This window comes from Fonsecaea pedrosoi (assembly GCF_000835455.1).
Source record: "Fonsecaea pedrosoi CBS 271.37 unplaced genomic scaffold supercont1.5, whole genome shotgun sequence".
Classification (NCBI taxonomy): Eukaryota; Fungi; Ascomycota; class Eurotiomycetes; order Chaetothyriales; family Herpotrichiellaceae; genus Fonsecaea; species Fonsecaea pedrosoi.
The window spans coordinates 544,546-558,992 of record NW_013550611.1 but is presented as its reverse complement, the minus strand read 5'-3'; the positions used below and the strand labels follow the sequence as shown (position 1 = coordinate 558,992).

Below are 14,447 nucleotides of genomic sequence, written 5' to 3'. Positions count from 1 at the left end.
TGTACTCGTGCCTGACATGGCACTGGAAGGATCCTCCGACTCCCCAACAGGGGTGGAATAGGAGGATGACACCAAGTCAACAGAGCTCGAGCTGGATGTGCTAGGCAACTCGGTGGAAGCAGTGGCCGATGTTGCAGCCGTAGCAGAAGTTGTGCAAGATTGACTTGTGGAAATAGATGTCGTTGTCACAATCGTCGAGGCTGCCGTAGCGGATTGGGGGCTGCTTGTCTGGCTTCCGTCCTGTCCTGCGCATGGCTGACCAGAGCCACAGACAGGGTCAGATGTAGTGCTTGAGCCTGAAGTAGCGGTCGAGGTGGGGTTTGAAGCAGTTGACAACATGGACGATGTCGATTGGCTTCCACTCATCGAATCTGAGGGGATATCAGAGGGAGAGCTAGAGGGAATCGATGATGTTGATGAGCCGGAAGCCTGAGTAGCAGGTACATTCAAGGTCTGCCCAACCTGCAAGCTGTCCCAATCAACGCCAGGGTTTGCAGCCTCCAAATCATCCCAGGAGCAGCCCAGTAAAGTCGCAATAGCCCAACCATAGTCGCCTGCAACCACTGTGTAGGAGTTTACTGCTTGAAAAGGAGCTGACGATGTTGTGGTGCTGCTACTTGCACCAGTCGTTATCGAAATAGTAGAGGAGAAGCTTGCGCTGGTAGTCAATGTGATTGTGGTTGAAGCTGAGGTGGAGGTCATAGTGACAGCGGAGGTTGACCCGGAGGAGATCTGAGTCGAAGCCGTTGTGCCTGCTCCTGAATTTGTCGAGGACAGCGTACTTGAAGAGCTTGGCTGTGTAATTGATGAAGCTATGGTGCCCGAGGAAGTTGAAATTGGAAGTGTGGAAGACATCATGGATGATGTTGATGTTGAAGATGCGTATAGAGATGAATCACTCAGCGAGCTGCTCGAGTTCGACGTGACAAAAGCAGTCGGAGAAAAGGACGTCGTGGAAATGATTGAGGAAGTAGGACTCGTAGTTAAATTCATTGATGTCGTAGTTAAAGTTTGACATGTACCACCCGGTACATTGAGCACTTGGCCCACCATCAACTGATCCCAGTTGACTCCCGGATTTGCTGCCTTGAGGGTATCGACATTGACTGTCAAATTCTTTGCAATCTTAGAGCCGTCATCACCAGCAGCGACTGTATAAGTACATGGGAGTGCAAGTGTCTGGTTGGTGCATTGCACAGACTGCCAAGTGCCATCGAACGGGCTAGGATATTGCCAACTTGAACAAGTTTTGCTCGTCGTAATCTTGACAGACTTCACGTAGGCTGAGAATGGCGCGGCGCTGAAGTTGGTGTATCCTCCACCCCAGTGCACAGTACCAGCAGCAGTATTTGGGTCACCTGAGCACCACAGGCCTAGGTGCAGCCGGGATGGTGTCTGGGGGTATTGGTATGACCCAGTCGTGGCACCAGTGTTTTTCAACGTCCTAACGGCAACGCCGTCAATAGACCAAACCAATTTCTCCGGTGTCCAATCCAAGGTGTATGTGTGGAATTTGTGTTCAGGATCGTCCACGGCAGGTTGCGAGCCGCGGTCAGAATATCCAATCTGACCTTTGCCAAAATAATTGGTCTGCACGGCACCACTGGACCCGGCAAAGTTGTTTCCCGACCACTCCCAGTCTATCTCGTCCAAGTCATCCGACATCATGACGGCACTTGTGATGATACCAGCACCAGGGGCGGCCTGGACAACCACCTCGATGCGGCCGAAGAGAACATAGAAGCGGGTCCAAATATACGGTGCATCGTATCGTTTTGCGAAGGTAAAGTTGGCACCGTTAGGAGAACCGTAGCCAACTGTAGCATAGTCGGCGAGAATCCAGTCAGCAGGTGTTGTGGTTTGCTGTGTGAAATCAACAAAATACTCGCTATTTGACAACCCAGGAATCGCAGGGCAAGGGCCTACACATTTTGTAGTTAGATGGCAAGTTGAAGCAAAACATCAGTTGGGCGCCAGGTTTACTGACCGTTCAAAGGATTGCAGGCTGAGGAGGAATCTGCGTTCACCAGCCTCAGAAAGGCGATGAGTGCTGCAAGAGCAAGCGAGAAAAGAGCTGAAGAAGTCATCTTTGCGGACTGGAAGATGGCTACAAAAGTTCCGAAGAAAGTTTGTGAGGACTGAAGGATGGAGGAGCAGATAAATCTTGTCTTGATCAGAAGTAAAGTGGCAGGTTTACTAGCTCTTGAGGGTGTGGCAGACAACGGAGCCCTCGTCACCTTTCACTTACCGACAACTACTACGAGAACAAAGGTGAACGGGACAATGAAGGGGTCCGCTTGCGCTTCACGTCACATAGCGATTTATATTTTTGGCACCAAGGCTGTGACAATTGTCGATAGCGTAGACGCTCATTGTTATGCAGGAGTTCTATGTGAGAATAAGTCACGGTAACGAGACAAGTTATGCCTAGAGAGTCAATCGTGATGGTATAGGTCTGTGCATCTGTGGAGGGGAAAGAGAAATGAAAGAAACGTCAAAGAAGATGCAGCATCATCATGTGGACCCTCTTCCCTCCCGGCAGACCTTCGGCACGACTATTATCCGTTCCGCCTCGCCGAATCCGTATTCGCCATTTCATGACTAAAGATTTCCCCGAAACTCTCTCGCAACAATCCCCTTTACCGCTCCTCCAGACACAGTACGTGTAGCTCTTATAGCCACTAACATTGTGTCATATAACTTCATGGTACAAATTCAGCTGAATGCTCAAAGATACAAGAATCAGACTGTCCGCCATCAAACCAACCGCGGCCGCCAGAAATGCCATCGCTCTCACCAGACGACCTGCCAAGGTAACGACATCAAGGAACAATACAAGTTCCCGTTGCAAGAGCATCGACCATAAACCCTGTGGCTGGAGCCACACCAATACAAGGGCCCGGGGAGCAAGATATCTGTGTCCTGAATCCTACGCTGGTTGCCGTACTGGTTGATTGTGAGCAAGGGGTTGGGGTTGCCACACAGACCTCAATGATTTGGACCATATATTTGGTAAAAGGTACAACCGTTGTCAGTGTTGTCAGACCTGCGTCGAATGTGATGGCTCTTGATGAACTGCTAGTGGTCACTGGCCCTGTAGTTGTGACAGGTTTGGAGCCTCCATCACTGATATCTATGGAAGTTGCGCTTGTAGTTTGAGGACTGCTCGAGGAAATTCCTGGGCCTTCTGCAGAGGACAGTGTAGAAGAAGAAATTGTCGTGCTAGGCTGACACGAAGCAGTCCCAGCAGTACATGATGCGACAAAGATCGTACTAGTAGAAGTGGTCGTGGTGGTGAAAATCGCATATGATGTGCTCGCAGGTCGAGAATTCGTTGTCAATATCAGTGTGCTTGTCGTGGTGATTCCAGTTGAACTTGCTGTGGTCGAGGAAGGTAACGGGTCTGCGGTGGGCTGCCCGGTGGGCGCTCCAGAGAATGATGGGTCTGGTTCTGGCTGATGTTTGGTCAGAATTGAAAGTGAAGCTCGATCAAAGCTCTTCAAACCACAGTTGCACCTTCGCAAAAACTTACTGTGGCGAAAATCTCTCCATCTGGACCAAGTATCAACAGGGCTGAGTTCACGAAACCTGGATTCCCCAATCAGCCTGAGCTCGGACGGCACCTCTACTGCCATTGCAAAGTGGTTTTGCCAACAACATCACCACTCTGCTGGAGGGTGTGTGTCAAATATCTCCACTGTGACTAGCAGGAAGCGAGTATGCATACCTCCTTCTTCAGACGCGATTCCAACCGATATAACATCGCTGAACTGGGTGCAGACAGTATCCGCAGTGGCAAAAGCACCATTGAAGGTGACTGCTAAGCAAGCCCCCGGGGTATTCTGGCGATTGTAATTGACACACTCTTGGATACAGGAGCCCAAGTCAGTCGTGTCAGTAGTTTGAGCGAGGATAACGCCATCGTAGGTGTTGGAGCACTGCAGCTGCCAAGTATAGTTTCGGGCAGTGACATAGAAATATCCGTCATACAAGGTGCAGTCTGGATCGGTCGTGAGTGGAGGAGATGACTGTCGTGATCCTAGCTGTTGACCTGTTAGCGAGGGCCAAACTATGACATGTGTAGTGTCTGCGAACCTTTGAAGCATCGCGGCGCGAATGATCGCGTCTTCCAGGAGCGTGTAGTAGTCTTCCCAGTCCATGCGGCGCCGGATCATCATGTCTGCTGGTCTCGGCTATCCTACATACAGCAGGCGCTGCGACTAAGAAGGTGAAAAGTATTGTGGACAGCATTGTATGTAGCTTCATTAGAGGTCGTAGGCAGAGAGCAGGAATCAGACATCCTTCGACGAGATAACCGAGGGTAGTGGTGGTGTTGTGGGTGCACGGTCTTCGAAAGCATTCGATGTTAGCACTGGAATGTGGTTCGACAACATTTTCCTACCTGTCATGCTGCTGCCGCTGTTTCGACTGGTAGAGCATTTGTCACAGCCCTCATTCTTTGACATGATAACCTGAGTCAAAAGCCTCGAGGAGACGGGTTGGGTGAGGTTGAGGATATGTCCTGTCTGCTAAGGCTGCCCCCTCAGCAAGACCCTTCCCACTTTTTGCAGGTAACTTGTTCGCGATCCATTGGCCTTAAGGACAAGAGCAGCGCCATACATCATTTATACATTCACTCCAAAAGAGTCATAAATGCCTAAATTCCCTCTCAGAACGGGTGACAGCGCGCTGCGATCTGTAGAGATAGAAAGACTGTCAAGAATTATAGCTTTGCTGAGTCCAGGCCATAGTGACAAGCGATTGTTGAGGCTGACGAGGGCGATGCAGGCCCTTTTTCTCCCTCCTGCTTAGGACTTCCCGGGACACGTGAACCATGTTTGTGAGTAGAAATATCCAATCATGTCACTCCCGCCTCCCAAAGTCCCCCGTATAACAGCGGTAACAGCGGTAACCCACGGCTCTCACCTCCGTAAGAATGGGCCACCGCTCCCAATTCCCAGGTATCATTACGCACAGGCATCTCGCAAGCCGAGAAATGTCCTGGAAAAAACCCTGCTTTTGTGCAAAGCTGAGTTGATGCTTATTTGCAGAACTCTCTAGGGTGTCCACAAGGCCACCAAGTGGTAGTGGAAGTGGAAGTCGCCAGGAAAAGGAATGATTGTAAGAATCATACCCGATCCTCAGACAGCATCGACTAGAGCTGCTTTCACTTCTCGAGCTAGTGACGGTGTACCGAATTTGAAGAACCGTCGCCGGGAGTTCGGTTGTCCCAATATCTTCCGATTGCCTTCCTCGCTGTCTCGTTTTGAAATTCGCTGCGTGCTCGAAAGTGATTGAAGACTGGGAATTCCAGTTGATCCATGATATAGGTATCCGGCTCTGCTTGAATGCGAGTCCAGAGCCGATATAGGTAGTTCTCTAAAATCTGGAGAACCTGTGGATCCATGTCACCGGTTTGACTGGTCTGAGCAATCTGGAGTGCTTGTCGAACCGTCATTTGAGGTGTCCGAGACATCGTCAGTGGCGCGACACAGTCGAAAGGATAATAGCTTCTGTAATAAGGAAACTTATACAGGCGTTCTCGTTGACGTCAAAAGTGGTATCGGTCTCAAGAAGCACATCAAGGTTAAAGTCAAACGCCCGGGTTTTTAAGCCGGGTCAAAGCCTCACGGAGGCGCTGCCCTGATCCTTTGGAAGGTTGGAGACGAGCGAGGACTCAGAAAGGATGGTCGTACAGAGAAGAATATACTCGTTCGGTTGACAGACAGCGAGAGAACGCCCAACAAGTGCACTGTGACCATGCCCTGTTCAAGGGCCACGGTCTGATAGGCTAGAGAGGCACAGATGAAGTGAACTGTCGAGTCGAGTCCGATTATGCAACGTGAAGGACTACCACTCGACCACGAACGAGAGGGGTGAGCACCATGACCTGATGTTGCCCAAAGCGATCTTCAGCAGAATGCGTCTGTGCCACCATCAGGACGCACACCGGGGTATGTAGCAGCGATTTATTTACTCGGTACCTGGGGTGAAGTCGGGTTTCCCAGAGGACGGATCCCAAAAGATTGAAAATGGCCTTTATCTTGTCAGGGCAATTCATCATGGCGCCGCGATAGGCGGTCAAGACCCATTACTCCTCGATGTGGATTTGCGTCGGGATTGAGTTTTCGGATTTTAGACTTTCGTGAACAGAAAGACTGGGGCAAGGACGGAGCAGGGCCACCAGGACGCCGTGTGATGTGACGGAGTAGAAGAACTCGTGGTAACCAGAAGCTGACCAAAATGCATGCATGCCTCTTTATCCCCCAGTGTCGGCTCCTTTTTCCCCCAGATAGCCAACGGCTTTTCGAGATTTGGTAGCGAAGGGCCGGAAAAGCTAGTATCGACTCTCGGATCATGCAGCAATCCCTTGAAACACATGTGATGGTGACCCAGCTGGATGAGCATTTCCAGTCCAGCTCCATGCTGCGCCGACCGGGTGAATTCCGAACCACCATTGGAACTCTATCGAGGCCCTCGGGTTTGGCTCTCGCAAGCCATCAAAACTTACCTGGTCATAAACTTTGGGATTCGGGGGTGTGGTGGCTCGTAACGACGGAGAGTGGGAATGCGAACAGGTGTGCACGTGTGTTGGGGATGCTGAACTGTGCCCTCCTGGGCTTTGTGCCCTGGTTGGGTACAAGCACGCAGAACCCTTTTTCAAATCTGGGATAGCGAGTCGGATGGATGCTCTACGATCGGGCGATTATCCTCCAACGAGCCCGAGGTAAGGTCATAGGTGCGAGGCTTGGAGGTGTGTTGCCAAATGGTTCAGCCACCGATTCCACCACCAGCCCAAACTCGCCCAAAAGTTATCACAACAAAGCTAATGCGCGCAGCCTTTTTGGGAGGGGCAAACCGAAGATCGATCATGCCTCGACAATCTGTTTCCCTGCGTGTGATAACACTGTCGACCCCGAGATCGTGGCTAGCAGGTCAGCCTGGGTTTTCGCCGTGTTTTTTCCATGTAAAGACGAAAAAGCTGCCATGGGGGTTTTGACCCTCATCCAGATTCATCCGCCCCAACTGTACCAAGAAGGTCCGAATGTCGAGATCAGATGGAAAACCGTGATTAACATGGCATTGCATCGGACGATGGCAGGGGCGGGCCGACCAGGATGCACATGGACGAAAGATTCGACAGACAGTAAGGCATCACATTCGGGACGTACTCGTCTGCAAGCATTCAGCAGGTTCAAACGTGGTAGCGAATGACACTCGACACCATGTTTACCACCCCACACGCTACGCAGGCCACGCAGGACTCCCTGTGACCTCTGCTCGGCATACGCGAGGATGCTGCACCGCCGATCCCCATTTCCCAGGCAGCCAGGGTGTTTGTCCAATGCCTGTGGATGCGGTACAGAAAGATGACTGGGCAGTCCGCCCGGACCACCCAATGGCGGTACTCGGACGGTAAGAGACTTATCTGCCGCTCACAGGCTAGGATGATTTGTCCCTTCTGGGGCCGCGGGCTAGGTAAACCATTGCGAGAAGGTATTTGTCTATCGAGGTTCAAATGGCCGACCTGATTGATTGTGTTTTTTTCGTTGCTTTTCTTTTCTGCTGCCCCCCAGAATACTAGACTTCAAAGAATATAGCGAATCAAAGCTTCTGTGCCTTCCCCTTCGGCTTGTGAAGAACATGGTGTTGCTCCAGCTGATAATGTATATACCGAGTATGCTGATTTGAATTCCGAGCTCGGATGTTTACTGCGGAATTGGAAAACCGAGGACCCTTGAGATCATCCGTCTCCCGAGCATATGAATTCCCGAAGGTTTTGGTATATGTCATGCGACTCATACTCAAGTGAACTCTGTCTGAGCCCAGATGCTGGCAAAGCTCTTGGAACCAATGGTGTGGTTTACAGAGCCAACCCAATGCTAACCGAATCTGCAGTCAATACGAGGGAGAGTTGTTAACGACGTATTTCTGCCACGTCCAATGGATGATGGCGACAGGCAACGAGCAAGTTACTTGACGTGGCCAGCCGATTGGATGGATTTGCATCAGTGGGTGCTGAGATAGACAACTTCCTCGACCAGCAATCCTAGTGACGCTTCCGCGGTGTGCTTTCTTTTTAGGAGATACGGAGCACATGGACGCAGCTTGGGCACAGGAGGTAGCAGGAGAGGGTGCAGACGGGCTACCGCGGATGCCGGGTGTTCTGTAACTATTCGCAGAACCATCGACACAGCCACGATGCACTCTGAGTATACGAGCTGCGACGTCAGTGACCAAACTGCAAGGGCATGCAGTCAGGCATTGCCTACAGATGAAGGATCAGACGCATGGTTCCCTCCTATTCGCGCTTTTCAACAGTGGACACTGGGGGGAGTTGGGATGCCGTGGGGCTTCCGCCGACTTTGGTTGTGTGCTGTGTGCCCAAGGGGAAAGGCCGGGCATCGGTCGGTCTCCTTCAGAGTTACTCAAATACGGACTAACGACTCATTGGGCTCGAGGTTCGGTGACTGTCAATAAGCCTCGTAAAGGGCTTTGGTAAGAGCTGAAGATGGTTTCCAGCCGGCACAGCCAGACGAGGGGGCTTGGTGGGTGTTACCGTAACTAGTCAATGGAAGGAGGTATTAGAGGGAGGAAGGTATTCATCGGCCTTCCCAAGAACTAAGTTAGCTTGCTAGGCTATCAAGGGTGACTAACAGGAAGACAGTTGTCCTGGGCCTGTCCCATCTGCAACTACAATGCCACTTCCCTCGTTCAGCAGTCACTTTCACATCCACCATGATTTTCACCATTGGACCACAACCTCCTGCCTCATTTGACTTATGCGGCTCTACCTGCGCCTGTCGATGCGGGGGCTCTTATTTTCTCTTGCGCTATTCAACCTAAATTTCTTCTAATTCGAGCTACAGAACGACTGATGATCCAGACAACAATCCCTCGATTCGCCGGCACCACTGGCCCGCTCTCCCTGACGTCGAGCTGCGTGCATTGTTCTCCTGCACCTGCTGTCGCAACCTCGGAACATCACTCCACCACCGTCAGCCCAGTCCGATCGGGTGCGTTTGACCTCGATACTTCAGCGACTCCTCTCCTTTGCAGCCTCCTCCTCCCCAGTTACCTGCTGTTTGGAAAGCGAGACATGGGTTTGATTGAGGATGATGGGTTTGTCCAAGTCGTGATCCAAAGTGGAACCATCAAGGATCCAGCATCAAGCAAACAGACGCCAGTCAATCTAAAAGACTCTGGAGTGTGATCAAAAAGAAATACGACATTTTTCTGGTTCTTGGAAGAGCCAATGGCTGCAGTACAGAATCTGGAAAGACGGACCAACTTCTGCCTAACACGTCCCGCCAACTCCAAAACCCACTCAGCAGGCGCTGCATCTCTCGATTTTTGGAATCCGAACCATGGCTGCATGAGCTCTGGGAGATTGGCTACTGTTGTTACTCCCAATACCTGACGCTGGGCCTTTCAAAGGCACAACACCATAGCTGCATCTTTCCCGTCGGGAAATTGAACGAACCACAGCTTTCCTCTGATGGTCCAGGTCAGAGAAACTCGGAGAGAACGTTCGTGATCGGGACGAAGCATCATAAAGTAACCTTGCACAAGAGCTTTCACAACCATGTCTAGTCTCGAGTCATGGCTATTTCTATGTTTTCCACATAACTTAATGGTCCATTTAGACAATACCATCCGACAGCTGTACACAGCGGGCCGATACTCCGCAATTTCTGTTCGAGAGCTTACTCATATACGTAAGTTGCAGTGGTGGGGAGCCGAAGTTTGCTTGCCGTTTTGCCGGTTCTGTGCGATTGCTTTTCATCAAGTGCCAGGATCGACGCTTGCCGCTTACTCCCTGATTATGCATACGCACCTCTACTAATGCGGGAATGAATGAAGTATACTCTGTGTACTGAGCTTGGTGAGCTGTTTGGTAGTAGCAGCAAGGCTGACTAGTTTGTTGCGCTTCTTCGACCAAGACTTCTCCTGAGCCTGACGTCTGAGTATGATACGTTGACCAGAGAGTTTCTCCTTCGGTTTTCGAAGTCCTTACCTGGTGTTTGAAGTCACAAATGGCAGAGAGTAGAGGGAAACCTGTCTATTACAACCCAAGATATCTCAGGCTGGATGGGCCAATCGTCCAAAGCCAACACAACCAGGAACTTAGGATCTAGCAAATACTGAGAAGGAAAGATAACCTCCAACTTGTTGGTCTCACCAGCTATGCTGTGTGAGAGGTTTTGAGCTATCTAGGCTTCTGCTTCCAGACTTCACCCACCCCATCTACCTTGTTCCTTTCTTAGCACAGCATTGACCGAGATTCAGGACACCCGACTTATTACAACGCCGTCTCTCTTCCCCGAGCCCGGCTAATACAAAAGCAGTATTGCCTGATTCAATCAACAATTTGGCTTGGGTCGTTCTCACCATGATACCGCATAAGGGTGTTATGATACCTAGCTTTATCACAATTTCTCGCTACCAAGTCCTCGGATCTCTGCCGAAAATATGTCCGCGCCCTGGTGTAACAGGTCGACACAAGAACAACCCCAGCGGTTGGTGTCAGCAATTCCCAGGCATCGCTCACGCCGACCCACTCGGATCACGACAGATCGACGAGCCTCACGAAAGCGTTGGAGCTAACGAATATTCACGATTGATCCGGAGAGCCCGACCCTGATGCTGGCCATGTGTATCCAGGAAGGGGAAAGGTGTACGAGGTACTCGGTTCACAATACAACTTGACGTGGCTCCGGATCAGGCAAGCGGAGGCAAGCGGTTTTGCCGAAACCACCGCTTCGCTTGGGAGTCGCACTTTTCCCTTCACATTTGTCCAGCGAGGATTTGGCTGTCTCTCTAGACTGTTTGGGTCTCGGTCAGCACCTTGCTTAAGAAGTTGCACTGTGGATTGTCCACCTGTACGAGGTTCTGCCTCAAAAGACCATCCAGGCTACTTGTTGTGGTTCTGTTTTTGTCAAGTCTCCAGCTGCAGAGAGCTACGAATGTCCTGACGATAGCTAATCTCATCAAGTTTGCCATTGATAAGGTCTTGTAGAAAGATGTAGAAGCGTGGCTAGGGTATTGCCATGAGCTATGCCAGTCTATACCCAGGAGGACATCATGAATGCCCAGCATCAAATACTACCATCATTTGCGCGACATACAAATATATGAGTCAAGTAGAGCCGTTTCGTGGTTTCATGTCGTCGAGTGTCCTCATACCGGGATATGAGCCCACTTGAGATGTGACGGCGCTTGTTGTCGCAAGGACGCAGCTCCGAATTGAGTTCAGGGGGAAGTATCTATTAGGTGATTAAGGGTTGAAGCCAATAGGGTGGAAAATGATGACAATGATAACGACGCAAGGGGAGTAAATGCTGCGCAGTACCAACAGATACAGAGAACCAGATGGTTGGATACGCACTTCGCGCTCAAACAAATCTCGAGGGTGCCATGTGATTCGAGACCACAGAACCAAATTAATTCCCTTAGTGAGCCACCATCTTGGGCACTTTCTTACAGGAGGCTTTGGAAGGTCTTCGCCTTGGTGAGACTCGCTGTCGACTGCCCATTTCCCGCCGACTTCGCGCCACCCGTTATCCCGTCGACGGAGCCGAGATGGTGTACTATTTCAAGTCGTCGACGGTCGATCCGCCGGCCTTTATTTACGTGGGGAAAGACAAGGTTGAAAGTGTGCATTGCCCAAACGACGAAGCATCACAGATATCTGACCGTGAGTACAGATGAGGATCTTATTAAATTTGGCTGGGATGAGGATGTTTGGTGAGACTTCTGCTTTGTCTGGTTGGGATGGAGGAAGACTTACTCTACCAAGGGTATCACTGTGCACACGACTGAGCCCGCAACACACTTCGCTGATGTGGCTAGTTTCACGTTGACAACCTGTCGAGTGCTCACGTCTATCTAAGACTAAAACCCGGTGAATCGTGGACCTCGATTCCATCAGCACTGCTCGAAGACTGTGCACAATTGACTAAAGCCAATTCTATTGAAGGTACAGCGAAGAGATATTAACGGACACAACACTAGTCGGTTGACCGTCTACTCTAGGCAATAAGAAAGACAACATTACGGTCATCTACACGCCCTGGTCGAATCTGCGAAAGGACGCGTCCATGGCTACGGGTCAAGTGTCGTTCCACGACCCAAAGATGGTCAAGAAGGTTCACGTGCCGGCAAGGCAAAACCCTATCGTCAACAGACTAAACAAGACTCGCGAAGAGCGGTTCCCGGACCTGAGAGCGGAGAGGGAAGCAGACCAAAGGGAGAGACGAAAGGTCGAGAGGATAGCGCGGGAGCAACAAAAGGCCAAAGATCGGGAGGAGAGACAGCGACGGGAAGAGTTGAGATGGCAGAAGGATCATGCGTACGATGACATTATGAAGGAGGAGAACATGGTGAGCAACCAGGACAGAGACGCGTCCTTTTTCGACGACGACTTTATGTAGAGATGGTGGCAGGTTGTAGGCAGGTTGCCACGTGGAGAATGAGGCTGAGCATGAAACAACCGACGATCTGAAGCGACAAGACTTTCTGGGTTCCCCGGATCACTTCATTTCCACCAAAACTTAAGGGACCTACAAAAAGTAACCATGTTGACCTCCTTTTCTCGCCAATTGTGTATTATCCTCTCTTTATGCATGTTGAAACTGTCTTGATCGGCGCGTCATCGGTTAGATCTCTCTTTGTACAACACACATACAGGGGCCGCGCCCACTCCAAACCTCGTTACCTGACCTCATCCACACTCACCTCCCACCATCCTCACTAACTCTCTGCGCACCCTCGAGGGACTGACTCTGCGAGCATCATCTAACCACTGTCCTCTCGCCCTCGTTACTCGAGAGTTGGACTCGTTCCTCCATGGCTTCTACTGAAGCGCCTCCTAGGCCTCATGGTAGGCATCGGCCCAGCGTTCCTCCTACCACTCTAACTTGACCCCAACTAGACCGACATGGCCGCCGACGACCGTTCACCACGTGGATGCGCCGACTTGCGAACCTCAAGACTCTTCATACCGACTCGAACACCGACAATGGCGCGAGTCCACGGCGCTACGCAACACTTCCCATGACCATCAAGTCCAAGAAGAGCAATATCGCGAAGAACAATCCCTATCCTCTTTCCTCCCGCATCGGCGAACCTCACAATCATAGTAATACCACCAATGGCCATCTATCATTCTCTACGCACATCACCTCCTCCCAGCGGTCTCGACACAGTTCCCTGTCACAGTCCCACTCCAAACACTCGGTGTCCATCTCCCACGACAGCCAAGTTGGCGGTAATAAATCAAGAGCACCCACTTTGGCCACACAAGCAGAGACAGCTCTTTCAGATGCGGCTCCTTCGGGAGTGGGAACAAGCGCGACAGTGGCTACAAAGACCGATGGCGGCAGAGATAGTACATTTTCCTCGCCGGCGCCGTCCATCCGGTCTATGGCTACAACCCTGACCACGGTCCAGTCGATTGCTGCTCCGTCGCACAACACTAACAACTACAATAACCCCGGTGGGACACACATGCTCACTCATGCTTCGACTGCAACAAGCAATCCCGTTTATTTTGGTGGACAACCGGCTACCGCTGTACCAGCGCACCTTGCTCCACATTCGCATCCGACAACCTACCACTCCGCCATAGCCAACAATGTACTTACAGATGATGCCTCGATCCTCACCCTGGCGTCTTCGTCCAAGCGCCGCCGACGGAATTCGGTTGACACCAACGCGTCTATCAAAGCGCTCGCCCCGGCATCCATGTTTGGAGGAAGTCGCGAATCGCTTCCATTATCGGTGCTGTCCGGTACAGTTATTCACCCTGGTGCTGCGGCGGACACGATATCGCTCCGTGGCGATGCATCACATAACACACGCTCAAACCTGAACGCCGAAAGATCCAGTCTGATCTCGGCAAGTGGAGTGACCGCACCCGCCTTGGCAAGTGAGCGGAATAGTTATATTGGAAGCAAATACGGAGGCGACACTGCGAGTGTGAGAAGTAATCTCTTGGGGGCAAGTGCGGGCCACGGGCGAACCGACAGTCTGAGTGGAAGCATAGGCGGTCCCAGAGAGAAGGAACGCGAGAAGGAAAAGGACAAGGACAGAGATCGGGGCATGGAAAAGGTCGGAGAGTCGGAGAATGAAAACGGGAACCTAGCTGGAATGTTCACCGCACCAACCAGTCCACTTGTTGACGGGCCGGGCGATGGCACAGGTGAAACCACGTTTACAACAGCCTCCACACTGGAGGGAGCGAGTGCAGCCCTGGAAAAGGACAAAGTCTAGCAGACGTCTCCTGGTGAGAAGTGAGAGGGAGCAACAGACCGAGGCCTGATGAGTTACGGTGCATGAATCGTCTTGCGAACGAGAACGAGAGACCGAAGAGTGGTTACAATGAGAGACGGAAGGGTGGTTACGGCAGGCAGGAATCGAGTGTACGAGGGGAGTCAATGACGGGT

General features: G+C 51.3%; 5 protein-coding genes across 5 annotated transcripts; 2 read left to right on the top strand and 3 right to left on the bottom strand.

The window, feature by feature from the left end:
* Positions 1-613: 613 nt before the first annotated feature.
* Positions 614-2,087, bottom strand: Z517_07670 (uncharacterized protein; the record flags this gene model as incomplete). Its single annotated transcript, XM_013426191.1, has 3 exons — positions 614-795; positions 900-1,922; positions 1,988-2,087. The coding sequence occupies 3 exons, from the start codon at positions 2,085-2,087 to the stop codon at positions 614-616; spliced, it is 1,305 nt and encodes a 434-aa protein (XP_013281645.1).
* Positions 2,088-3,273: 1,186 nt separating this feature from the next.
* On the bottom strand, positions 3,274-4,178 carry Z517_07669 (uncharacterized protein; the record flags this gene model as incomplete). Its single annotated transcript, XM_013426190.1, has 2 exons — positions 3,274-3,455; positions 3,728-4,178. The coding sequence occupies 2 exons, from the start codon at positions 4,176-4,178 to the stop codon at positions 3,274-3,276; spliced, it is 633 nt and encodes a 210-aa protein (XP_013281644.1).
* Positions 4,179-5,179: 1,001 nt separating this feature from the next.
* Positions 5,180-5,476, bottom strand: Z517_07668 (uncharacterized protein; the record flags this gene model as incomplete). The annotated part of the gene is made up of 1 exon (XM_013426189.1): positions 5,180-5,476. One exon carries the CDS (start codon positions 5,474-5,476, stop codon positions 5,180-5,182), a length of 297 nt encoding a protein of 98 aa, XP_013281643.1.
* A 6,107-nt stretch (positions 5,477-11,583) lies between these two features.
* On the top strand, positions 11,584-12,434 carry Z517_07667 (uncharacterized protein; the record flags this gene model as incomplete). The annotated part of the gene is made up of 4 exons (XM_013426188.1): positions 11,584-11,656; positions 11,709-11,743; positions 11,854-11,980; positions 12,037-12,434. The coding sequence occupies 4 exons, from the start codon at positions 11,584-11,586 to the stop codon at positions 12,432-12,434; spliced, it is 633 nt and encodes a 210-aa protein (XP_013281642.1).
* A 415-nt stretch (positions 12,435-12,849) lies between these two features.
* Positions 12,850-14,274, top strand: Z517_07666 (uncharacterized protein; the record flags this gene model as incomplete). Its single annotated transcript, XM_013426187.1, has 2 exons — positions 12,850-12,883; positions 12,935-14,274. The coding sequence occupies 2 exons, from the start codon at positions 12,850-12,852 to the stop codon at positions 14,272-14,274; spliced, it is 1,374 nt and encodes a 457-aa protein (XP_013281641.1).
* Between the last annotated feature and the right edge of the window lie 173 nt (positions 14,275-14,447).